Source organism: Ictalurus furcatus, chromosome 4, assembly GCF_023375685.1.
Source record: "Ictalurus furcatus strain D&B chromosome 4, Billie_1.0, whole genome shotgun sequence".
Classification (NCBI taxonomy): domain Eukaryota; kingdom Metazoa; phylum Chordata; class Actinopteri; order Siluriformes; family Ictaluridae; genus Ictalurus; species Ictalurus furcatus.
The window spans coordinates 8713182-8740370 of NC_071258.1; the positions used below are offsets into that span (position 1 = coordinate 8713182).

General features: G+C 37.6%; 1 protein-coding gene across 1 annotated transcript in view; it reads right to left on the bottom strand.

Annotated features, from left to right (window-relative positions):
* Positions 1-26331, bottom strand: part of tmtc2b (transmembrane O-mannosyltransferase targeting cadherins 2b) — a 110190-nt gene extending 83859 nt beyond the window's left edge. The window contains exon 1 of the mRNA XM_053622812.1: positions 25671-26331. Coding sequence (XP_053478787.1) covers positions 25671-25753 — 83 coding nt within the window. The 5' untranslated portion in view covers positions 25754-26331. The remainder of the gene's footprint in view (positions 1-25670) is intronic.
* Positions 26332-27189: the final 858 nt, after the last annotated feature.

Sequence of the window (27189 nt, forward strand, 5' to 3'; positions counted from 1 at the left end):
TTCCACATTCAACTTTTTTTCAAGCGCAATTAGTTAAGCATTAGTTATTTAACTTCGTCACCCACTTAAGCAGTTCCCACACAGCCACGAGAGACAAACGACAAGCAAAACAACCAATGTGTCACTTGCTAGAGTGAATGTAGAGGAAGAAAACATGCAACGGAAAGCAGCATATTTTGTAGCAAAGCAAAAGTTGAATTTCTGTAGCTTTTTGATATACAATTAATTCATGTGAAATTAAAACAACCAATATGTGTTTTCTGTGAGCTTTTTTCTTTTTTACTTGGTGAACAAAGACATAATCTTGATTGAGAAATATACTTCGACCAAATTGTATTAGTCTTTTAAATTGCATTAAACTTGATGAAATGAGACTTTTGGGCCCATTTACACCTTACACCACATTTACACCATAACTGTCTGTGTCTGGGTATCTGAATTATAAGCGATCCAATCTAGTTAGCTTATTTACGTACTGCATGGGCAGCGAGAACGCTTACAATTACCAGCTGTAGAGTGTGAGAAACCAGCCAGCTGTTGACATGGCAGAAAGTAAATTTTTTTCCCGTATAATCAGTACTCACTTACTGGTACAAGTACTTTGGCAAGGATGGCATCAACATCAAGTTGTCTATTATATGACAAACAAACTTGACTTAAACAACAACAGAAAGAAGTTAAGTCTTCACTCTGGTTGTTTTGTTGCTCTCATGACGTAAACATGTAGACAGGTGCTATCGATTTACTCAACCTGATGAGATTTCACTGTTCAGGTGTGAGCCCTAAGGTGCAGGAACAGCAACACAACAGCTCATGTAATTATCCTTACCAATTCAATCAGAATAGCTCACTAGCTTATTATTTATGTCTTGCCTCCAAACGTCTATGATTTATGTATGCTGTGCAGCATAGTTTATAACCTTACATGACTTCGGTCCATGGATAAAGAAACAAACAAAACATACCATACTTACCATACCATACATACCATACACTTACACATAACATCTAATAATGTTAAGGTTTGCATTAGACAAATAACAAAGCTGTTGCACTACGCTTGTGAGAATCAGACTAGCAATAGACATTTAGCCAGCTAGCATTTAGGTGTATTTTGAAACAGAGAATTTACTCTATTGACCATGGGTGTGTCTCGATTAGCTCCCTAACTCCCCAAGTTGTGAATCAGTATATCGTGCACACGGGTTCAGGCACTGGTAAGGACCCTGGCTCACTACACATTGGGACACTGACGACTCAATTTCACCACTGGCATTTATCAACAAGAGGCAGGACCGATATCTTTCTGACATTACATGTCATATAAATTTGTTAGCTTAATCACACATTTCTGTCATGGTACTCTATCGTAGGCTAGCTAGTGGATTTTTAAAAAATCATTAAACGCGTAAAAAAAAACATACTGGTACACTACCGGTCAAAAGTTCAGAGACACTCGACTGAAATGTTTTTCATGATCTTAAAAAGCTTTTGATCTGAAGGTGTATGATTAAATGTTTGAAACCGGTGTTGTAGACAAAAATATAATCGTGCCAACATATTCATTTCTTTCATTAGAAAACTAACATTTTATTTACAAAAAATATATATTTTTAAAGGATGACGGCGCGAAAAGCAGCCAATAAGAGTCCAGCGTAGGTGGGAACTCCTTTAATGCTGTTTAAAAGCATCTCAGGGATCCTCAAGAAATCGGTTGAGAAAATGCCAAGAATACATTTCTGGAAATTCTAGGCAAAAAGGGCGTCTACTTTGAAGATGCTAAAATACTAAATTATTTTGATTTATTTTAGATTTATCATCACAACATAATTCCCATAGCTCCATTTGTGTTATTCCACAGTTTTGATGACTTTATTATTATTCTAAAATGTGGGGGGAAAAAATAAATAAAGAATGAGCATGTCAAAACTTTACCGGTAGTGTATATAGAACATCAAATAAAGTAAAAAAATCGCTAATTTAAATAATCATTTGAGCGCTACATCAACAATAACAAGCTACTTACATTTGTAGACGAAGTCGGCTGTGACTTCGTCCAACATTTTTTTGTTTCGAGCTGAGAGGCTTCTGAAAATATGAAGTCATTTCCAGTAAGGGAACATAGTGAGCATTGATGCTCTCTGGTTTTTGTGGTGCATTGTGGGATTTTTTAAGGAGCAAACGTTCCAGTGCACGGGAAGAATTTTGTGATCAAAACAGACCTTAACATGGCCGACACCCTGATCAATGCCATGACTACTGAACTAGTGAGCTGACTGAGATGCACCCTATGTGTAACACTGTGTTTAGAGTTATAATAACAATAGAAACATCTGGTAAATTATTATGGGCTTTGTCCTACCTACATGTTGAAGCACAAAGACTAGTGTGTGTGTGTGTGTGTGTGTGTGTGTGTGTGTGTGTGTGTACACATGTTCTTATCAGTACAAACACAGCTTCTAGGTTAAATTCCTATTCTTGTTAATATTAGGACTACATATAACTAATGTAAAAGAAATGGAAGTAATTGTTTTATTTTGTTTTGTTCTAACCTAATTATGAAAGTTATGTTGAGGTTGGAATGCATGAACGGAAATTGAAAAGCAATCGTTCTCCTCAGAGTGATTGATTTTCATTCCTTTTCTGAGCACCGCTGAGGTGGCCTGGTTGGTCTGATCACATTCCACTCAGCAAGTATCCTCTGTGCAATTTCACCTGTGTTTTCTTTCTCCAATGTAGTCAAACGAGATCCAACTGTGGTCAAAACACATTAATGAAAGGGGTAAACAGATCCACTTTAGTTAGTGTCAGTACAAAGGTATAACTTTCATAGATTATTTTATCCACAATATTTGCTGATAACACGCATATCTCCAGCACGTGTCCACATAGTGGATCAGGTTACGTTGTGCGGATGCTGACCAGCTGCTTCTAGCAATCCCTGGAGAAAGATCCCAGGGGGGAAAAATCCCAGTTGATTAAAGTATGCTAAACATGCCTGAATTTAGGATAATAACCACTGACAAGCATTCGCAATACAATGAACGTAATACTGTGAAAAGCCATGGGGTCCTGCGGCTTCTGACGCAGTCTTTTTCCACTGTAAATCAGAATTGAGCTAAGAAATAAATGTCTCTCAGTGCCACTGATGCAACACAGATCCGATCCAGAATGACACCGGATACTTTAAAGCATCTGAAAAGCTGTCCTGAATGCACTCAGATGGAAGGTCGGAAATCAAGTTTAAGTGTCAAAAGAGTACAGCAAGCCACCAAAACAGAAATGATCCAATACTCATGCTTGCTTTGATAAAAAAACAAGGGATTCGGAGACACCGTAGACTTGTTACCAAATAAAAGTGTCTTAAGATGTTTCAGATGGCTACTTTACACATGCTGTCAAATTCCACAACAGGAAGTGGGCAGCAGAAACTTAATAAGGAATAGTGTCATAGGAAAATATTCAACAATGGGCTGGTGTGCCACTGAAACTTCTACAATCCTGAAAAAGCACAATCTGAAGTGTTTTATTCCTCTTAACACAATAGCAATTTGCTGTTGTTTTTATCCATTTAAAGGTACAGTTAATGCTGTGGAACAGTGTCTACAAAAGAAGTTCCTTTCATCATTTATGTCATAGCAATTTTCTCTCTGTCCTGAAGACCTTAATGTGTTTGAAAACTTAAAGGAACTGTTTCAACTTTAACTGTTACAGAGTACCAACACTGGAGACTCCTTCCAAAAATGCAAAATAAACGTCTCCACTTCACCATAATTAACAATTACATACATTTAAAATATATATCTATCTATCTATCTATCTATCTAATATATATATATATATATATATATATATATATATATATATATATATATATATATATATATAGATATAGATATAGATAGATAGATAGATTTATGCGAAGTGTGTGCATACAAGTTCCTGTGTAAGTTGTTAATATACACGGTGTCCCAAATGTCTCCATGCATAGGGGGCTATGTTTGCCAGCACCACGTTGGTCGTGCCTTCGTAAGTGGATGTTAGTGGATGTCCACTTTTCGCTTGGTCCGTGACACTTCCAGACATTTTGAATGTGTTAATAAGTTTGACAACAATGTCGTGTCGTGTGTTATGTGCCTCGCCATGTTTCCTGTTAAAGTCCGATGCGTTAAAGTATGAAATATTTTGGAAGACGTTTTGCTAAAAAGTGCTAATTTACGCTATGTTTGGAGACTTTTGAGACACCCTGTAAAAATGATAGCATATTAGAACGAGCACATTAATATTAACCTGTAGCTGCCAATATTGTCAACGTTGCTGTTATAGAAAATGAATCAACATCTCACATCACATCAAATAGATTTGAAAATTCAACAGTGCCATGGAATAACCGTAGTTAGTTGTATTTCTATTTTGAAGGAATGAAACCACACTGTTCATGTTCCAGGCTGTGGAATAACATCTGATTAGCTATCAGGAAGCACAACATTCAGAACCGTCCCTCTGATTCACTCAGTGAGCAAAAAAATAAGGTAGGAGGAACAGCTGCGACAATGTCAAATGCCAACCAAAGGATGTGTCTGGTGTGAGAGGCATGATAATTTGCAATTGAAACAGCTTCGATCTAAGGCCTTTGTGTGTCATCCCCCAACAAGCATCTCAATGCTGCCACTTTAAGATTGTTAAGATGTAAATGCTTTTCTGCTCTGAGAGCTAAAAGCTGGCACTTTCACAGCGATGACATCAACAGAGGAACCCGAGGATGCAACTGGGACAAAACGAAGAATTCGAAGTCACTGCACTTTGGTGTCTATTTTTATTTTATTTTTTTTAAGCTTGTGCATTGCTACATTACTTATGATGAAATGGTGCAAGATGACGATACTCCTTCTTTTCAGGACAAAGGTTATTTTTTTGGCGAACTACCGACTGAAATTAAGCATGAAATTTGATTTCCTCCAAAGCTTGGGATGGCTAGCCATCTCAGTCTTTTCTCATGACAAGCCATTATCATGCAATTAAAGGCATATTTAACAGGCGAACGTGTGAGAGTGAGGCCCTATCGCTTGCCAATTCATCTGTTTCTACTGACATCCAGTATCAATCACAGACACTGTTTACTTCCTCACAAACCTTTCCCAAGATAGAACAGTCTCAATGTGTGGTGAAAAGCATGCTTTCCTGTAATGTTAACAATAAGAAAGTACTGATTTGAAGTTTAATATACAGATGTTCAGGAATAAATAAGTGAGAAAGTCAATCATACAGTTAGGTGGAGGGTATCTTGATTATGTGATAAGGCCAGATGGCTTAACATCTGGATATTCAAAGAATGACTTTAGCTTATCACTGATTACTAATGATTTTCACAAAAGGTACGAGCCAAATCTCATCTTAAAAGAATGTGTTCAATTTTCTGTGTGTGTGGGTGTATGTGCATTTGAAAAACACTAAATGACTACAATTTTAGCATTCCAGCAGTGAAAGGAAGAGCGGTACATCATGATCAACAAAAGTTCACCAAAGTTCATTTCATCTCCAGCAGCTGCCTTCCCCCAAACTCCCATCATGTCAAATGAATCCAGATCACCATGTCTGCTAAAATCACACGGGCCGCTCAAAGACAGTGGCATCAGACCCTCATTAGAGACCCCGCAGCCCTCTGAGCTTCTGAGGAACTCTTTGTTTTAAAAGAATTCACCCTCTGATAAGAATTGCTTACAATGGAGCCGTGAGGACCTCAATCTTCCAGCAGTCGCTCTCACAAAACGTGTTGCAGTGGGTCTGCTTCATTTGAACTGGTTCTAATTAAGCAGGATGTTTTCACCATGAGACAGTTGACTGGTGAGCTATAATTGGCTCAGACCTTCTGGGAGGAACCGAATGTTCACGGCCCTAAGAAGAATATCGTATCTGCCATCTCCTCAGCCATAAATCTTCGAATCATTGGCAGCAGGCCCACAGAGCTCGCCCATATTATTCGCAATGCAACTTAGAGACTGATTTGGAGATTTCTGCTGTGTAAAAAAAACCTACATTTCATTTGCCTTAAATGTGTGATATTACATTTCAGACCTATGAAATGAAATGGAATATACATTAACTGACTCATGGGTTCCCACAAGAGTTACTAAGCATGAAATGAGAAAATTAAACCGAAACTCAAACGCCGCATGGCGCCTAAAAATAAACTTCATTTAACTTGTTTGCTCATCATTCTGGTGAAGACCGCACTATCTCTGTATGATCTCGCAGCACATACATACCGCTGCGCAAGCTCAAGAGAAATTCCCTCTAGCTCTCTTTACTCAAAGTCTTGAAAGTAAGCCAGGACATCAGAAACAAGCATTAATAAACACAAACTACACAGAAGATGCTCAAGTTCTTGAGTCAGGGCTTGTCTATTAACCATTACAGCAGGGATGGGTGATACATCAATATAATATCAATATCATGATAAATGATTACGTGATACACTTTTCGGAGATATCGTTGGTATGGTGATGTATTTTAACATTTTTAATAATTACAAATTAAATGGTACTGAATGGATGCTACTGATTTGATGCAATTAAAAAAAAACTTATTGTAAAGTATCGTCAAACTCAGTTTAATGGGTTCTTTTTACTACATTTAATCGTGATACACATCGTGTATTGTAGAAATGTCCTCAGGTTTCGTAATATGAATGTATACGAAATATGAATATATTTTTGTCATATCGCCCAGCCCTATTACATACATACATGCAGCATTAAACTGACCACAGCATTGTTGAGTCCTCAAACCTGATTGGTCAGAAGGTGCTGATTAATTTTCTATAAACAGCAGCTCTGACAATAGTTCCGACTGTTAGGGAAATCACGGGGAATTATTTGGCGGATGCTCCAAATAAACGTCTTTAAAAAATGTGTAATTGATGATCTGATGAAGTGTTTTGTGAGGAGATGTTTATTTCGCATTTTTGGAAGGAGTCTCTAGTGTGAGTCAAGGTTAAAGCTATAACTAAGGTTTTTTGCCAGGTGAAAATCATCATGAAGGAGAGCATGCAGCTTGTCAGTAACACTGCCAGGTGTATTTCAAGTCTTAGAGAGGCCTATAAGAAACATTCTGTGTCGTTCCTTAATATACAAAACAATTTATTCATTGGAAAATTCCTGTGTATAATAAAGTTTTTTTTACAGCACCTTCTATATTCCTCTGTATGTGAGGGGAAAAAAAAAACTTAAGACGTGCTATTATAGGAAAAGATAAACTTTTTTGTGGGTAATGGAGAATCACACTTCCGTGTCACTGATTCCTCCTTACATATCGACCCCCTACGACTCAGAAATGAGCAGAAAAGCTCAACTGGCTTACAGCACACAACGCAGCGTGAGCGCTTTGCCATCTGGAGCTGTGTCAGCTTGTACATCTCTACAGAGGACAAGTGTGTTATGGATTCAACTTCATCATCCGTGATGATGTCAGGCGTGTGAATGATGTCATGCTGTAGGCATCCAGGTCTGAGGTAAGCAAGAACATAAGGAACAGAGCCAGTACAGCACACATGCTTCCCACAGCTGCGGTCCAATATGCCTAGCATGGCTATAGCAGCCAGAGAGTAGGGAGAGAGCAAAACAACGATGAAGTCAAGAGCGATGACTGAGCCTACAGGCATCTCTCGTTCCATTCCTTCATATGCCACCCAACACCTGAGACCCTGCTACACTGAAGAGGGTTTAAACTGAAACCTTTAACTCCAGCCAGACCTAACCAAGATAAAAGTCAGCAGGATTGTTCAACAAACAGAGGTTCTCACTTTTCTTTCAGAGCTTGGGGGATGGAGATGGATTGCAGAGAGCCAGGAGACAGTAAATAGCATTATAAAAGCTTGAAAAAAAAAATTATATGAAAAATACAGGCTTTGTCATAAACACAAAACAAGTGACCCAATAACCAAAGTAAAGAATGACATTTAGCCAAGCCAAGCCAACCCATGTTAAATAAACTTTATTATGCTACTTATTATGCACTTTCTATATGATGAATATCAACACAAGTCATGTGGTAACACAAGTCACGTGGCAATGAGGGTATTTTTCAAAATGTGAAAAGTCTCTGTATCCCAAACAATACTCTTAAACAATAAGTGATATTGGAATGGAGTATTCTTTAGGCTACAGAGACTACAAAGACTTTCCATGTTTTGAAAATTCCTGCATTACCGTACCACATGACTTGCAAGCTTGATTGTGTTACCAGAGAAAAGGAGAAATGAGGCTTATTTCACGAGCCCAGTATGTCTAATCATATGTCACGAAAAGCACAAACTTAACACATTAAGTGGGCAATGTACAATATATTGAAAAAAAGGCTAAATTATTTAATACAAACAAATCTTTTCAAAAAAAAAAAAAAAAACGAGGTGGGCTTGGTTAAATTAGAGTGGTACAATACACACACACACACACACACACACACACATATATGTAAATACACACACACACATGTATATATTGTATGTGTGTGACAGAACGCTAAGCTTAGATGTATAGAAGGTGCTGCAAATTAGTTGCACGCAAACATGCTTTTCTATGTGACTGAGTTGGACCAATCCTAACACACAGTAGACCTAAAACCTACACAAAGTCAAAACTTTGGGACTTTTTGTTTATAATTTACCATAACATAACAACATATAACATACCAGCTACCATGGTTATTTTCCTGGCGAGAAACAGGTTTAAACAAAAAAAAAAAATTGCTAAAGTTTTATCAAATTTATCATGTCATTTTTACATGTCATTAAAATTTTTTTCATATGAATCAACTGAATTTAAAAAAAAAAAAAAAAAAGATTTGTTTAATACTTTTCTTGCTTACTGAAAAATCCCATATTTTTTCATAGTGATAATATCTTCATTAGTATTCGAAGAAATGAACACTTCTATGAGCAGGTGTGTGTAAATGTTTTTCATGTTTAAAGCATTTATTAGTCAACACCAGTGAATTATCCACTTATAATAAAACTCCAGTCTCTGTCGTGTAACCTTAAACTCTGCACAAATATTAAAACTAGACTGCTCATTACTCAGGCTTTTCAGCCTCTGATAAACAAGATAACATGATTATTTTAAAATAAACAGCAAAGTCAAACAATAATTAAAGCTTAACGAACCCTAAACGTTGTGTTTGTCCAAAAGTGCAGAAGTCAATTATTTTATTTTTTGCCACATTATTTGCTGACTACACACATAATTAGACTTGAACAAACACGAAATTAAATTTGAGGGGAAACTTTCTTGGACAATTTTGCTTTGTTTTTCACTGCGGTACATTTTATAGAAACTTGTAAGAAAGCTATGCAAGATGTTACAAATGTTTTAAGAAGACTGCAGAACAAAGAGCAACGTTTATGGTGAAACACTTAAAAAAAAAAAGATTTTATTACTAGACAACATAAAAGGATGGAGAATATGAGAGCTCAGATTATTGTGGGTTCTGAGCGAAACTATTTTCAGAGCCAATACACCTGGTGTTGAGAAAATAAATAAAACAGAAGCAAAAGAAAGTGAAAGATGTTAGTTTGTATGCGTTATGTGTCCTTGGGTACAAAATAAAAAACTTCTCAAGCATCAATAAGAAACGGGCCATTAACAAAGCCTGAATAAGGGAAATAAAAAGCCATTGTATTCATATGCAGGTGAAGCTGACTCTTGGTGGAAAACTTAATAGAAAGCACTGACACTGGAGACTCCTTCCATGAAACTGAAAGAAACTGATGAAGCAGAAAGCTTTACCATATCAATGATAATACATTTTTATTTGTTAAATAATGTCATTTTTAAAAAGAAAAATGGTTTATAATTAGCTTTAGATTACAGATTTAGATACAAGTCCCTGTGAGTGAGCTGTTACTATAAAAACATTAACATATTATATATTGAACCTACGATCTGAATTAGAACTGGAACTACTTTCAGATCTGCTCCTATGGAAAATTAATGAAGACCTTCTGAAACCATTGTGAATTGAGAATTGAACAGTACTGTGGTGTTAAAAATGTATATCGGATACATCTAAAACCTATTCTAGAGGTTTTAATGCCTTTCCCTGTTCTTTCCTTTATTTCAGCCACAGAGAAGGACTAATATGGCAAAGCCTCATTTCTTTAGTCTGTGTAGGAAACACACACAGGAACTTACAACCACACAGCGATGATCCGAGGGTTTTGGACAGGCTGGTACACACAGGCACTGCAACTTCCCTCTGCTCCAAACCAGAGACACTTCCACCATTGTTCGACGCAGCCATCAGTCAACAAAACACGCTTTTTCCGCTCACTGGCAAGTGCTGGCAAGTACTGACTGTCCAAATGAACACACATACCATCCAGGACTGCACAAAAGTAAGTGCATTGTCGGACCACCTTGCAGCGGTCAAAAAGGAAAGAGATACTTTCTTTTCCAAACACTCTTACAAAAAAATATTTTTTTCCTTAAATGAATCAAATTCGTTCTTTTCACTCTTTAGTCGCCATCTTTAGCCTTTCTAATCCCATTAAAATATAGGCAGGATAGAAATGGAATGGTTCTCCAATCCATCAGCACACATTAGTGTTAAATCAGAGCTCTTGTCTAGAGTCATTAGCCACCTAGCGAAAAGGATTTGAGAAGCCTGATGAGGGTGAAACATTACACTTACTGAAAGGCCTCCTTTCAGCGTTCTCTTAACAGCAGTGAAATTAATCTGTCTGTCTGTACTGCCAAGTTTTATTGTCTTCTTAAAGAACTGGAGTGATTAATTATACTGAAACGGCAATCTTCATTACCCACAAGACTTACTCTTAATCTGCTGATACACAGACATGCTTCGGTGATGCTGGATGTACAGGATATGAGTGTGACGCTTGTAGCGAAATGATCCACTAATAATTAAAGAGAATCCATCTTAATTATAAGTGGCTAATGTGATCAGCTTAATACCTGGTAAAATGAATGAAAAATAATACGATTTGATCAGATAAGCTGTTGGTTTTAATTAAATAACGGTCGCAGAGATGGGAGACAGGAAGGGGATTCGGAATAGTACCCTAAAGTTAATCTCCTCTCTCATCTATTACTGTGCAGCAAACCTGCCCCATTTCTGCCCTCGCACAAGCACACTCGCTGCCTGAACCATCCTGCCTGATTTGAGGTCCTCTGTAAGCCTAGCATCTATGAACAACAGTTCCTTTCAGTGCGTATTGGGAACCCGAATGCCGATCATGTGCCCCAGTAATCACGGAACCCATTTACTCGCCATGGAACATGATAAGAGGCATCCAATCCAGCCCCTCACACACACACACCCTCCCCCACTACTAAGCACCACTTCAGTAATGAAGCTGAGCTGGAGAGGAGCACAATCCCCTCCACATCCCAAAGACTGACTTTTCAGGGGGGTAAATTTTGTTTAAAAAAACAGGCTTGCTGACAATCTGCACAGATTTTTGTCTAGACAGCGTCTAACAATAGTTACTTAGCAAGCAGAATGCCAGAGATTAGATCCCTAGACTACCAGCACTAAGAAAATAAACAAATCACATGGCCCAGCATTGTCTCACATGTGCTTGACCCATTTTCCAAGATGCCATCATAAATAACACCTCATGTTAACTTTTTAAAGAGACATCACATCACAATACATGAAGACTTATCGGGATACACTAGGGCTGCACGATTAAGGCTAAAATGATAATCCTGTTTATTTTGATCAAGCTTGAGATCTCGATTATTTATCACAATTATTTCAGGGACAACATTTTTATTGCACTTTCACATTTAAATAAACAGACCGCTGCTTTCACCTCCATGCTGTGCTACATTCTTGCTAATGTACAAATCTTTGCATGAAATTAGACTGATCCTTAAAGTGCATCATCTCATAGAAGCAAAATATAAATAAAATTGTACCCAAAATATAGGATAAGTAAAAATAAAAATGCCATAAACCAAATGAAAATATGCATCAAATATAACAATATGCAACCAAATGAAAACAATTCAGGCGTATGCAGAAAAGTCAATAACAGTGTTTACAGGAGCAAGACGCAGCCAAATCACCCAACAGAGCAGTGACACAGGGATGATGTCATTTTGTACCGGAACCCAGAAGTTTCATCGTAGCGGTTCCCTTGACAAAAACCCAATAGGATTTTCATATAGGCTTTTGGATTATTGCAAAAAAAATAAGTTCTGTGATCAACAAAAATTTATAACACTAACACATTTTGTCCATCAAAATAATTTTCACAAATAAACACAACGTTTATGAAGTTTGAAGCCTAAATACAATCGGCAGAAATAAACAGCTAACCGTATGCTATGAACGAACTACACCACGGTCGCTCGACTTCAACGTCACCATCACCAAGCTTCCGACAACTTTTCCAAACTTTATTTAAAACGTTTTCCATAATACGGATTTCTCTGTGGAGGAATCTTCATCCACATTTTTGGGGGGGGGGGGGGGTTGTGAGAACCAGTTTCAGGGCTCTACGGTAACATTTTCTTTACAATTACAAAATTACAAAAATTTAGGAGAACAGTCAAAAATTTTGTAGCACGGTTGAAGTTTAGTTTTTTTTTATTATTATTATTTTTTTTGAGATGGTAATGTTAATGTGCCACAATAAAACACGAAAGTAGGCATGAGAAAATTTGAGCTAGTCAATTATGACAAAATTTAGGAACATAGTGTGAGCCATAACAAATTAATTTACCTTCTGATAAAACTAAATGTAATATTTTCAGTTAACTTTACAGGTTGTATGCAAAAAAAAAAACTGTTAACCTGTTCCACCTTGTAAACAAATACAGTAAACATCAATGTTCAGTGTTTGAAGTCTGCTCCTCTTAAATATATTTAAAGCTACACTATTACACATTTTCCACTGTCATGGTTCTGGGCTGGAGTCAGTTCTCAAACCGCTCTGTGTATATTGTGTATATATCTGAATAATCTCATATAGGATGTGATTGGGTGAGTTCATTTACCCATCAGATGCAAAGCACTTTAGTTTAATGGTGTTCATTAGGGATGCACCGATCAAGATTTTTACAACTGATATCGATCTAGATACCAATCTTTTTTTGTTTAAACTTTAATCAGGAGATCTATCATAAACATTTAAATGTAAGCTCTCTGCTCATGGTCACTGTTAATTGAGTTAAAATAATAGCAATGAGAAATACTATTGGTTAATTGATAAATAAACAAGCATAAAATATTTATTTTTATATATCTTAAACAATAAAGAGTCCTAATTAAAAGTAAATTAACACAAAAAAGGCTAATAGCCTTCTAATGAAATAGGGAACTAAGCTTAATGTAAAATTGATATTAAATTCAACCCATAGTAATTAAACATTTTCATTTCTCATTTTATTTATATTTTATGAAGTTATTATAATATCCATTTTTATATATTAAATGATTTATTTATTTATTTTTATAACTAAGCACATTTTCTGTCTTTACTTTAATTGAACATCAGTAAAAGAAGACTGCCTGTAATTTTATATCTTCAGTGAACAGAGGCGAGAACAATCAGACAGGGTTTACAGGAAAATATGTTTAAATATTTGTGTCTTATTGGCTGACAGATCTCAATTCTCCCAAACACTAGCTCACAGTCAGTGTGACGGAAAATGGATATGCGCCTTTTTTTTTTTAAAACCAGTAAAGGGGTTGAAACTGAAACAGTAAAATCCTCTCATGCTGAGCAGGAAAACAAGGTGTGTAAATGTCTATACGAGTTCCAGTTTACGTGAACATGATATGAGCAGAGCATAAGGAAAGATAATGTACCTTGCATGGTACTGTAACAGCTAAAACCATACAATGATAGCTTAGCTTACTAGCGACAACAAACTAGCCTAGTTTTATATTTTATCGGTCTGTTAGTTCTACAAACAGTGAAAACACCTGAGGCAAGTTTTATAATAATTCCAATTTTTTCTGATCATGTCATACATTGACAGCTAAGTTACAGACATTTCCATAAAACAAAACTTAGCCTACTAGCTGAGCTGAAAAAAAAATGCATGGAGAAGAATCTGGGCTCAATCCCGGATGATTAACAGTCCAGCTAACATCATCAACTTTTCATTTATAGATCATCAACTTTACATTTATATTCCAAGAGCTCTGTTTCACATAAGGCAAAAGATGGAGGACCTCCACTCTCCTGTGTACTACCAACAATTTAACCTTTGCATATGGCAGGACACAGTTCACCTCATCAGGTCGTGCTCAAGATGGTCAAATTACTTAACATAAGCATGTGATGTGCTCTCTCTTTCTCTCCCTCCCACACACACACACACACACATTCTCTTCTTCTCCCCCTGTCTCTACAGTAAGTTATGTTTAACAGTGTTTATGATGTCTGAGGGGACCACTGACCCAGAATTGAGGACAATGCCACCCAGCTGTTGATGATGTTCCTCTAACCACATGCACTCTTGTGCCTAGATCCAGGAGTACTTGTAAAGCAGTGAAACACAAAATACTGCAGTAGGTCACCAACATTATTTTTAGCAGCAGATAAGCTCTCATGTGCGTTCCATATCATAGTTTTGTGGTGTGAAGGGAAGAAAATGCAATCTGGCCTCCCACCTGTGCAACACCAGCTATGAGAAGTGTCTCATAGTCTCAGAATTTGAGCTTTGGACACTAAACCAATCCCTTGTTCATACCATAACGGGTTGTTAAGCTTCATGCATGCTGCCACGTATAATTTTTTGATATCTATTTTATATATATATATATATATATATATATATATATACACACACACATACATACACATACACACACACACATATACACACATATATATATATATATATATATATATATATATATATATATATATATATATATATATATAAACACAACACTGCAGTACTTTGGAAAAAAAACAGAGAAATGGTAGCCTTTGTCTTCTTCCAGTTCACTGCCATGATAAAGAACAGTGTGAGAAAAGGATAAATCACCACAAGTAGAAAAAAAACAATCATTTATTCTGGTAGCTGTACCACCATTAATCAATATACTGACAACTAAAAGTGCAGTAAGGGCATATATAGGAAAGTTTATCTCTTTTGACCCTTCTTTACTTCTTCAGATCATACTCTTGTTCACACTGTGCGAGATTCTACAGAGCCATTCATCGCTTATTACAAGACAACATTTGTCTTTCTTTGTAATCTACCGAAAATTCAACACATTTTGTCTGCCTCTGAATATTTTCTGATTTCTGATCATCATCCTGCACAAGCAGACAGAGAAAACACTATATGGGTGATCAGGGTTTCAATTGTGTCATAATGAGATTATATTCACAAATATGTATGTAAAGACATTCGAAACTAAAGCCGGGTTCACACTGTACGATTTTGGCCACGGTTTGGTCGTCTGAGACAAATTTTGAGAATCCTAAAAGATTCCTATAATCCTAGGTCAAAATCTGTAGTCTTTGTTCGCTAGTTTGACATGCTCCCCGACAGCCGATTAACGGCCGTTGCGATCAAATTTTGCCCCGATTAAATTCTGGCAGTGTCAGAAGATGTGAGGCACAGTCCTCTAGTGTGGCTCCTCCTACACCATACGAGTCTTCTTTTGTGTGTGCGTTTTTTCGCGTCTTGACTGTACAATCCGATATTAATGACAGCTGAGATCCTACAGTGTGACATGGCTTACATCGGGGATAATGTTCGGACAGTCTGACAAGCAACAATCACAAAGGACTATTAAAAATCGCACAGTGTGCACCCGGCTTTAGGTAACGTGACCCAAGTTTCACAAGTATATGCATATTTCAGATAAATGACTTTAAACATTAAAAAACCTACCTACTGAAATGTTATCATGATAAAAAATGTCCTTAAAATGACCTCATGCTATTAATGTGGATGCTAGTTAACCACACTGTGCATATTTGCTAGGGGTGTTACGATTCAATCGTTTTCTCAATGCATCGATTACTAATCCTGCCGATCCAGATGCATCGATCTTGAAGTATGATTTTTGATTCAATGATCGTTAGTGTTGGATGATTATCGATTTAAAATGCAAATGCATCGTGATTTGAGACGATACTACGCTTCTAAAAATTCATACACTCGGCAGACGGCAGAGTGTATAGTGAATAGTATAAGTATATACTATATAATATGTCATCTGGGACACACGATCTAAAACCCTGACAGCAGCTTCATGAGCTAGTTAAATATGTAGAACATCACAAAGATTAGAGAGATATTTTATCTGCTTTTACTGCTGGAGAGGCCCCGAAGGTGTATAAAAGCTAGAATGGTGTCTCTTTGGCTTTTGTCCCAACAAATGACACATTCCAGCACTGAAAAGGCCCAAGTTGGTGAAACACTACAGAAATTGCCTATTAAATAAATGCCAACTGACTAATTCCTCCCACTTCAAAAGGAATAAAACTCCAGCCATATTTTTTCCTCAAGGACGTGATTAGAAAACATCGACAAACCATGTTTGCTGCTAACAGAACACACTGTACGGCAAGACCTGCCTCCAGTAGCAGGACATACCATCGAAACTACCTGCCTAATATTGTGTAGGTCCTTCTTGTGCCACCAAAACAGCTCTGACCCGTCGAGGCATGGACTCCACAAGACCTCTGAAGGTGTGCTGTAGTATCTGGCACCAAGACTTTAGCAGCAGATGATTTAAGTCCTGTAAGTTGCGAGGTGCGGCCTTCCATGGATCAGACTAGTTTGTCCAGCACATCCTACAGATGAAAACTGTAGATAGCCTTCTCTCCCCACATGCACCAGTGAGCCTTGGGTGCCCATGACCCTGTCGCTGGTTCATCGGTTGTCCTACCTTGGACCAATTTTGGTAGGTACTAACCATTGCATACCGGGACCACCCCACAAGACCTGCTGTTTTGGAGATGCCAAATTCGCTCTGATCCTTACGCTTGCCTATTTTTCCTGCTTCCAACACATCAACTTCGAGAACTGATTTCACTTGCTGCCTAATATATCCCACCCCTTGACAGGCGTCTCATTCAATTCACCAGTCAGTGGTTTTAATGTTATGGCTGATCGATGTAAATGACTCTAGGGAGCATTTAATTGGACAATCGTGATGTTTTGCCTAGATACGAATCATAATTTTTTTTTTTTTTCTCCTGGAAGTGACGAGCTATAAAATTAAAACTAGAAGACAGACAGACAGTTAGATAGATAGATAACTTTATTAATCCCAGAGGGAAATTTCCACTTTATTTTTTCAGATATATATAGTGAGGTGTCGGTCTCCAGAACACTAAAGGAAAGAAACAAAAACTCTGAAACATCAGTTGTGATATCAGGGGCACTTCAAGAGCAAAATGGAGCCAATGACAGCAAAGAAATTCTGACATAAAACTTAGATATAGTTGCAGGAGTTTTTTTTTTAATGGTTAATTGCATCTTTTTTTAGATTCTACTTTGAAAATCATTTTTATTAAATGGTTAAATGGCACCACGACCACCTATTTTAATCAATAATATTACATAACATTTTGTCTCATCCATCCTCCTCCCATCCCCAGATATTACTGATCAAAAACATGTTTTATTCAGAAATATATCACATTCTTCAGGGGGGAAAAAAAGTGTTATGACTGTTTAAAATTGATGTGAAGGCCATATGCAGCTTTCAACAATAGAGCAAAGTGCCAGTCTGAATTAGGACAACTGAGCACATGATGACCACGGTCTTTTTACAAATACATAAACAAACACTGTGAAACTATTTCCATAAACAAAGTCTCAATGATATTTTTGGAGATAAAAAAAAAGAACTACGCAATATGTGAGAACCGCTCTTCTCACTCTCACTCCTACATCCAGCTGCTAAATCTTCTGTAGTGTTGATGACTGCATCACAACTCAGTAGATCATTAATCTCAGTACTCGCTAAATAAAAAATAAAAAAAAGAATATATATATATATATATATATATATATATATATATATATATATATATATATATATATATATATATATGAATAAAAATCACAACACAATCCCACAATGCTTTGCAAAAACAGGGCCATCTGGACGCAGCAGTTGGGGGATTAGAGGAGGCCTCACAGGGTGAGTAAGTCTCTCTCGTTCTCTCCCTCAGAGAGAGATAATTACAGGGAGATGCTCGGATTCTGGGTTGCCGCCCTCGGATCTCGCCACAACCGTGGTGTCGGAGCATGAGGACATTACAGACATACCCATGAAGACACACACACACACACACCTATTTCCAGTACACACCAACTCATCGCTGAGGCTTGCAACACAGGCCCTGGAAACGCAACCACATGCTAGCGGGTTTAGATTAATACCCAGGCTCAGCTTTCTGAAATAAACTCTGCAGAATATAATACTTAATATGTCAAATTGGGGTAAAATTGCGTGACATTTTCCTCAAGGCAGACAAATGGCCAAATCGCCCATTAGGGTGATGGTCATGGTGTCACGGCGTCGCAGATAGTCACAGTGTACGATTGGACGGGTACACCCCATTTCTTACACGATCAAGTTCCTTAATCCTGTGGTTCTCATGCTTTTGTGTATAGCAGCAGCTGCCCAAATATTTCTTAACCCAATCCCTCTGGACTAGATCATACTACAGCAAGCTCCAGTTCTCCACGCAGGGGATGCAACTGCACTGAAAAACACTTTGACTATGTAATCCTGTAAAACTGTTGTAAACATGTTATCTCTGCCGGCACTCTTAGCATGTTCGTAACGTGATCATACTATACGCATTGTACAGTAAAACAAACAAAAAACAAACAGAAAATCAGACTTAGAAAATGATGAGTTTTGAATCCGAGGGTGCCCATATATTATTTCCATTGTTTATACAATTTTTTTTAAAAATCACAAAGAGGTACCAATAAACACAACTGTTCTAGAGCTGTGTGATCTGGCAAATACATATCGCAAGAGGACAGAAAAACATCTATTGATTATATTTTCCTAGATCGTCTATATCACCAATGTCGGAAAAAACACTTTCCTGCAGCTGATTTACGTCACTAAAGATGATGTAAAAATTACGTTTTTGCTGTAACACAAACAATAACAATCACGGAGGAGCGTGACACAGAGCCAAACTCCCCGCAACACTCCGACACAGAACAGGCATCTGCCTAACTAAAAGATAAGGAACTTGTATCTAAAAAGGAAAGCACTTCTATCATTTTGATATGATTTCGGTATAGCAGACACTAACAAGAAAGGGAAGGTACACTTCAGACCAGTCATGAATGTGTGCAGATAATCTTTTCATCAATTTTAGAGAAATTTTTATATATATCATGATCTATAGAGAGAGAGAGAGAGAGAGAGAGAGAGCGAGTTAGACAGATAGATAGATAGATAGATTTCAAAAAAAATTTCAAGATATGAAATTATCCATATTGTGATAAGATCCTGTCCATATTACCCAGCCCTAAACTGTCCTGTGCCAGTCTGACAATCAAAACAAAACAGATGATTTTTACGATATCTCTGTTTCGACATAGTCAATAAGTGGGCCATATTTCTTAGAATGACGTGATCTGACAACTTAATGGCTGCCATGATCAGCAACCACTGTGTGCTAAACAAAACAAGTATCCACATTTGACTAAGAAGTGCTTCACTATTTAGACTTTTGTTGTTGTTGTTCAGGGCTCTGCTGTTCTGCACAGCCTTTCTCTATTTGAGCTTATAATGACAGTGTGACTAACAATGCAAGAGCTTTGAACAGCAATTAAAGGATCTTCTTGTTTCCTTTTGGTTTTTGGATGTGCAAAAAGATGTCCATGCAAGGATTTAATAATTATCTGCTTTAGTTTTTCACCGCCAGTTTTTAAATGCTTACTGTGATACCATGAACGTCATATTTTTTTGATATTTCATATTGATATTTTTTAGAATAGGTTATCATACCATGAAAATTTCAACCTGTAACACCACTACGGCCCAGAAAAAGCAGCAACCTTGACCATCACTTCAGCACAAGCCTTGAGATGAGTTTGTACATCAGGTTTATGGACAGATTTGTTGCACGAAGCAGAGACCAGGTATATTTTACCCTTGGCATTTGTCCATCTGTAGCCTGGGTTAGGTGTTCACTACAGCAGAAATATGAAACTTGTAAATAATATACTCCTTATTGCAGGCGTCAGCTCCAAAGCACTGGGAATTACAGAACAAACACAATTCCCCTTAAGGGAAACTGCATCACCCAACCTTAATAAGCTACTTATTAAGAACCACATGAACCTGGGTGACGTGATGTCACCGGCATGCGAGCTGTTCACCAAAGACATTCCCATAACAGAAAGAGAGCTTTGCTTTTATGTTGACGTGAATACCTAATGAGAATTTATGCTTTAACGCTGGCTATGACGCTGGCTCCACTCCAGCGAAGGAAAAACAGTACATTTTCTGTGATTACTTAAGCCAAGAGAAAAATGCTTACCATAAAAAGCTTGCATAAATATGAGCGAGTATCATAATGCATTATCCTCTGGCATTGCTCAGTACCGATGTGTCCAAGAGAGTCTCCATGGACATCGGTGCTGGACTGCATCACTTTTTAATATTTAACCATTAGCTAAATGGAAAGCTCTGCTTTGATTCACAAATCGCCTTTTCGTTTCGCTGTTCAATTTATAAATAGGCTTTTTATCCGTTTTCTGTGCTATGTATTATTACTTTTAGGAAGAAAGAAATGTGGGTACCATCAGAGAAATTGATTTTTCTGTATGTAATAAAATTTAAATAATTATGCCAAGCTAATTAATTAATTAAGTTCAGCTATTTAGTATGGACGCTTAATAATAAAAATAAATAACAGTCAAGCAACTAATTTTTTTTTTTTTTTTTAAATACCGTAATAATGCTGATAAGGTAAAGGAATTAAATGAAGATCTATCATTGATTCTGCCTTATTTTATAGATAATTTTCAGACTTCTGCAAACCTTTTATATGAGGTATGAGATGTTTTGTGCATTACTCAGGCCAGTCTAATGAAAGCCAAGTTTTCTGTCTCAGTGTTAAAAACCATTAATCACCTTCCTTACTCTTACTGCACTTCGAACTCTCATAACAACCTCCCGTTTTTTAATAAAGCAGCTACATGGCTGTGGTTATCTAAGGGAGTTCTGTTCACTTCAATCTCCACTTGTATGTGAAGTAAAAGCAGTCCATTTCAGCCTGGGTATGGCCGTACACTCCTTTTGAACATTTCCTGCTTGCACACGTCTATCACGCTCCGTTTTCCTACAGCGCCACATCTGCTCCTTCTCAACACAAATGAAAGAATAATGAGGCTGAGCTGTGTAACTCTGGCCAGGACCAAGCTGATGGGATGCTTTCAACTCCCTTTCCTCACACTACACAACAGGTGAGACTAAGGGACTGAGGATTATTTCAGTTTGGAATTAAGCCCACTAATTGCGAACCTAAATATATCATAGTCTAAAACAATTGATGGAGGAAAAAAAAACAACAAAACAAAACAAAAAAAAACACGTTGCCAAACATGCACATGGAATTTGGAAATTGGAAAAACATGCTGTACGCATGAGTGACATTGGCGGAAGACACTAAGGCAGGGTTTATCTCACGGATACAAGCCTGATGTTGTGGGAAGTGTACAAGACCTGTAATCCTCTACAGGTGGCCATGATGTTCTACTAAAACTTCTTGAGGCAAGTAGATTTGTATCATCATCCCCATCCATAAATAAGCACACAGAGAGACATGAAATATGAGAAATATATGAAGAAGAAATATGGTGCCTTCAGAATGTAAGGGCTATATGAAGTGTATGACAAGTCAGTGTACAACTCAAGAACTGGTAACACAATAAATACACATGACTACGCCTTAACTACACAAAACAACAGGATCAATCAAGAGGCATAAACATGCATAAAACAGGATAAGCAAACTGACTGAGAAAATCCCATGACACTGTAAGCTATTGTAACCAATAGCATATGAGGGTGTAACAGTATACAGCATGGTTTCTCTGAAGGACCCTTTTAACTGGAAAACAAATTTCACCCCCTCTCAGTAGAAAGTTATTTTATGAGCAAAATACAATTATTTATATATGTCTAAATATACGTAACAGTATATATTAAATTATATAATTAATATAGGGGGCCACTGTGGCTTAGTGGTTAGCACTTTTGCCTCACACCTCCGGGGTTGGGGGGTTTGAATCCCGCCTCCGCCCTGTGTGTGTACAGCTTGCATTTTCTTCTCGTTCCTTCGGGTACTCCGGTTTCCTCCCCAAGTCCAAAGACATGCATTGTAGGCTGATAGGTGTTTCCAAGTTGTCTGTATTATGTGAATGTGTGTGCGATTGTGCCCTGTAATGGGTTGGAACCCCATCCAGGGTGTCCCCGAGTTCCCTGGGATATGCTCCAGGCTCCCCATGACGCTGTGTAGGATAAGCAGTGTGTAAAATGGATGAATAATGAACATAATGTAATTTAATACCAAAATAAAAGCTTTGAAAATGGTGGGTTGTGATTTTCTGTAACCAAAAAACAAACAAGGCCCCATGGAGATCCTTGGGGTCCTGGGGGTCTCTGGACCCCACTTTGAGAAACACTGGTATCTGGTGTATATTAGTTAGTCACTAAAGTCAGATGATATTAGGATGTATGTATTAGCACTTATGTAGTAGCATCTTAAAACTCTACATCAGTGACATACTGGTAATGTTTGTTGGATCTAAGTAATCAAAACATGTGTGAGAAGTATACTCCAGATGACATTGCAAACATAATACGTTCATGGTGCTCATATCACCCCGATATTAAAAACATATCCTCATATACATTCTGAAAACCTGCTATAAATGAACCGCATGCTTTTCACGTTATCCCCCAAGCCTCCTTTCAAATGAACACTTCCTTTGTGTCTTCCTTTTTTACACTATCTCTCCCAGCAGAAAGGTCACACTACACAATCTGGACCATGCCTGCTCCGTTTCCTCCCATACGGATTATTTCTAGCATGACCACTGCTGGGAATGAGATTAGAGGTAGCAGCTAAAGCAGCAGGAATACGATCACTTCTGAGCCGAGACACTTACTGTAATACCGAGTGAGTAAACTGTTACGCAACAACGCACAAACAGGACGAGAGGAGGATCTAAATCAATTACATTTTATTCACTGCATCACACTTTGTAGGTCAGAAAAAGATAAAGTACAGGCCTACTTGTGTTGCTTCTCTAATAAATCTACATGCCATAATAAATTCCACTGTAGCGCAAACACAGGCTGAATGAAAAAAATATCTTGGTTTGAGCATGTAAAATCTATTTATCCAGAGCTTTATTTGCTGGTTCAATTGCTGATTGAATTAGGAGTTCTATATCACATCACCACCTTGTTCCTCAAGTAGTCTCCACACTGATCGTTAATCTAGACATGTTATCTTTCTCAGTGTATTACAGCTGTTTTCAAAGCGGCGTCTGTGCTGCAGAGGTGGAAATCACTACCGATTATAATCATTAAAGACTTTATTTTACTCTTACGGGTGTATCGATCCAGCGATCTGGATTAATCCATCGATTTAAAAGGCAGCGATTAAGATGATTCGATGCAACAATAACAAATCGATTATCATCAAATAAATAAAAATGTGTCCCAAAAGTCCCCATACACAGGGGACTATGTACGCCAGCACCACGTCGGTTGTGCCTTCGTCAGTAGACGTTCGTGGACGTCCACTTCTCGATTGGGCCACAATACTTCCAGTCATTTTGTAGTTGTTAATGAGTTTGCCAGCAGTGTCGTGTGTGATGTGCTCGGCATGTTTCCTGTTAAAGTCCATCGCAACGTTGCAACAACTTACTGATCGAGCCATGAGAATGATTCCAATATGTTTTTCTTTTGTCAAAGGCATTCTTAAAGCCTATCTGAAAAAAATATATACATTATAAATGAAGTATGAAAAATTTTGGAAGACATTTTACCAAAAAGTGTTCATTTCCACCAATGTACGGAGACTTTCAGGACACTTTGTATAAGGGATTAATTAAGTATAATGGATAAATTGACTAGACTCAAAACAGGACAATCAACAGGGGGTGTAAAAAAGTAATATGAAAGTGTATATTCATATTTTGAAAATGATTTGTGTAAATACGCTAGCAAGGTGATTTGCTCATAACTCTGCTACATTTAAATTAGTCCTTCTCTACATCATCATTTGCCAATTAAATTAACAGTAAGTCGGTCATACATCGATCGTAGGCTACTGAACATATCAAATCGTTTCATCAAATAACAAATCATTGCTTCAGGATTTAAAATTACATTGTAAAGTGTGGAAGCCTGACGTTTCACCCTTATTTATTACTGAGATCTTATTAGTTATTAGCCTGTTGGTCCCTCAGATCTAGTGGATTTAATCCAAACATCAAAAAAAAATATTTTTTAAAAAGTAATAAATAATGTTTACTTGGACCTAATGTGTTCTGTTGACGGAGATTTCAGGAATAAAAAAAAAGCTAATATGTGGGTTGTACACAAACACTGAGCCTAAATATTTGAATGGAAGGATTATGTTCAGATGTGTGTGTGTGAAAAGTTTCAACACCCATGGTGTGATGATTATGACTATGAAAGCAGATATATACGACATACATATGCTCAGACCAGAAGAGGTCATATTAGGATTAACATCAAGGAATAGAACACTAATTTGAACATATTATTAGCGTTATTATTGATGGATTGATTTGGAAGCATTTGAAATATTAAGCCCATTTTGTTCTGGCGTCATGTGGCGGTAGTTTATTGTATAATACACTGTTTATAGTCTTCTACATTAAGAAGTTCGTGTGACGTTCCTCCACATCCTGCATGTTTCTGATGCCAGGAGATGTGGAATAAACTCGATAAGCTATAGCTCGAGAGCTCTCATTCATGCATCACTGGAACAAGCACCTGAAGAGTTATGATGAGAAAATGATATGTAAATTGTTGAACGAGTCTCAGCGCATGTGCAGTACATAGAAAGCACTTTAGTCTGGATGACCAACATGTCCATATGTGATGGAAATAGGACTTCTTTTTTTTTGTTTTTTTTTTTTGTTTTTTTTAAAGTGCACATATATTGTAGGTATTTGTTTTAGATCAGGAGGAGAGGTTGGATCACTGGAATATATTTTGGCTTGGTTCTGTGCATTTCAAGTGATCCGGACAAATCCAATCCAATCCAAATGCTCAAGTTACGCGGAGCAGCTTTGAATATAAACACAGTCCAAGTAGATGAGAGTAATGGAGACAAGATTTCGAGCAACTGTTCTGTCAAATCATAACGAAATGATTGATTTCATTAATTTTGTGTCGGTTTAGTAACCGATCATGTGCTGATGCATTAATAGGAGCATGGATAAATGTATGAATTCTGTCAGATCGGTGGTGCACGGAATTATGACGTAATAATATCATTCCGAGAAAACGGAAGTCCAATGCTGAGAGATGTGCGTAATCAGACTAGGAGTTTAGCACTACTAGGAAAGAGGGGGGATGAGTGGGGCTCATGTATTCAGATATTCATTCGTGTGTGTGTGTGTGTGTGTGTGTGTCAGTACCTGTCATCGTAGCAGAAATCAGCGCCCAGTGTGTTGACATACAGGACCAGAGCCACAGCGCTACACACCAAATCTGCAATCATCTCTCCCCCAAAAACAAGACCAAAAGAACAGCAAGCAGAGCAAACCAAGACACAAGCCGACAGGGTTAATGGATCCCCTCTATCAGTTCACTATTTGCGCTTCCCGTCTTCAGGGGAAAAAAGGAAAATCAGAGCAAAAAATCCGCGTCTCCATGGCTGAAGCGCGTAATCCCGGCGTGCTGCTCTTAGCCCATGATGAGTATGACCAGCACGGCTTTGATCCACAGTGTAAGCCGCGGACGCGCGCAGTGTTTACAGGAAGACAAGCTGCTCTCTCGCGCGCGTCTCCTTCCAGCCGGAGTGTTTGTGTAGTGTAGTGCTGCATGGTGGACGCCGAATAAACGTCGCGACTGAGCCGCGTGTGGTCGGTGTGAGCAGTGCGCATGCGCCCGGTACCTCCCCCGAGCGCGTCTCCCTCTCCCGGGCAGAATTAAAGACAGAAGGCACCGATTTCAGCAAGACAGAAGGAGTTCGAGCAATCATATTACTGAACACACGAGTGATTAGAAAACATCAAGAGACTCCTTTAATTCGTTCAAGTCACAATATTTGGGGGATGTGTGCCAAGTGTTTCTGCATTCTCAGAAAATAAATAAATAAATTAAAGTTTACTATATTTGCCCTTTCTTTGATACTGCTCAAGAGGTCACATTTTTGTACCTTTTACCTAGGTCCATGTGCAGTACTGTGCACAAGGCTATATATATATATATATATATATATATATATATATATATATATATATATATACTATAAAGAGCAGTAAACAGTAGTAAATGAAGCAAAGTCAATGTGTAGTGTGAAGACCCTTTGCTAAAAACAAACAAACAAACAAAAATTGTAGTCTCAGGTAGAATTGGTGCAGTTTTATAAGGAAATGAGCTGTAAGTTTTATTGAGCATCTTGCAGAACAAAGCCACGTTTCTTCTGGAGACTTTGACTGTCACACGTTCTTAGTATTTTTGCAGCAAAATCCACTAGCATTTATTATGTGTGTGTGTGTGTGTGTGTGTGTGTGTGTTTGTGTGTGTGTGTGTGTGTGTGTGAAAAGTGGTCTCGTAATATGCTGCTTTCTTTACTGACATATGAACATTTTACTGCAACATTTAAGTTTATGTTGGAAAACTAACGCTTGGAAATCTAAAATGTTTTTGTACTGACTCGATAATGTAGGAGTCCTAAAATCTAAAATTTCAAAATGTTTGTGGTTATAACATGAATTTCAAGGGATTAAAAGTCCCAAGTGTCTCCTTAAATTGCTTATATCCATCTATGCAGGTTGTGTAAAAGATACTCAAGTTTGTGGTCTGCGGTTCCATGTTAATCTAACTTTAATCCAGGGATTGAGCAAATTATTTTTTAAAAATAATAAATTAAATACATTGTAAACACAGGGGCGCATGGTGGCTTAGTGGTTAGCATGTTCGCCTCACACC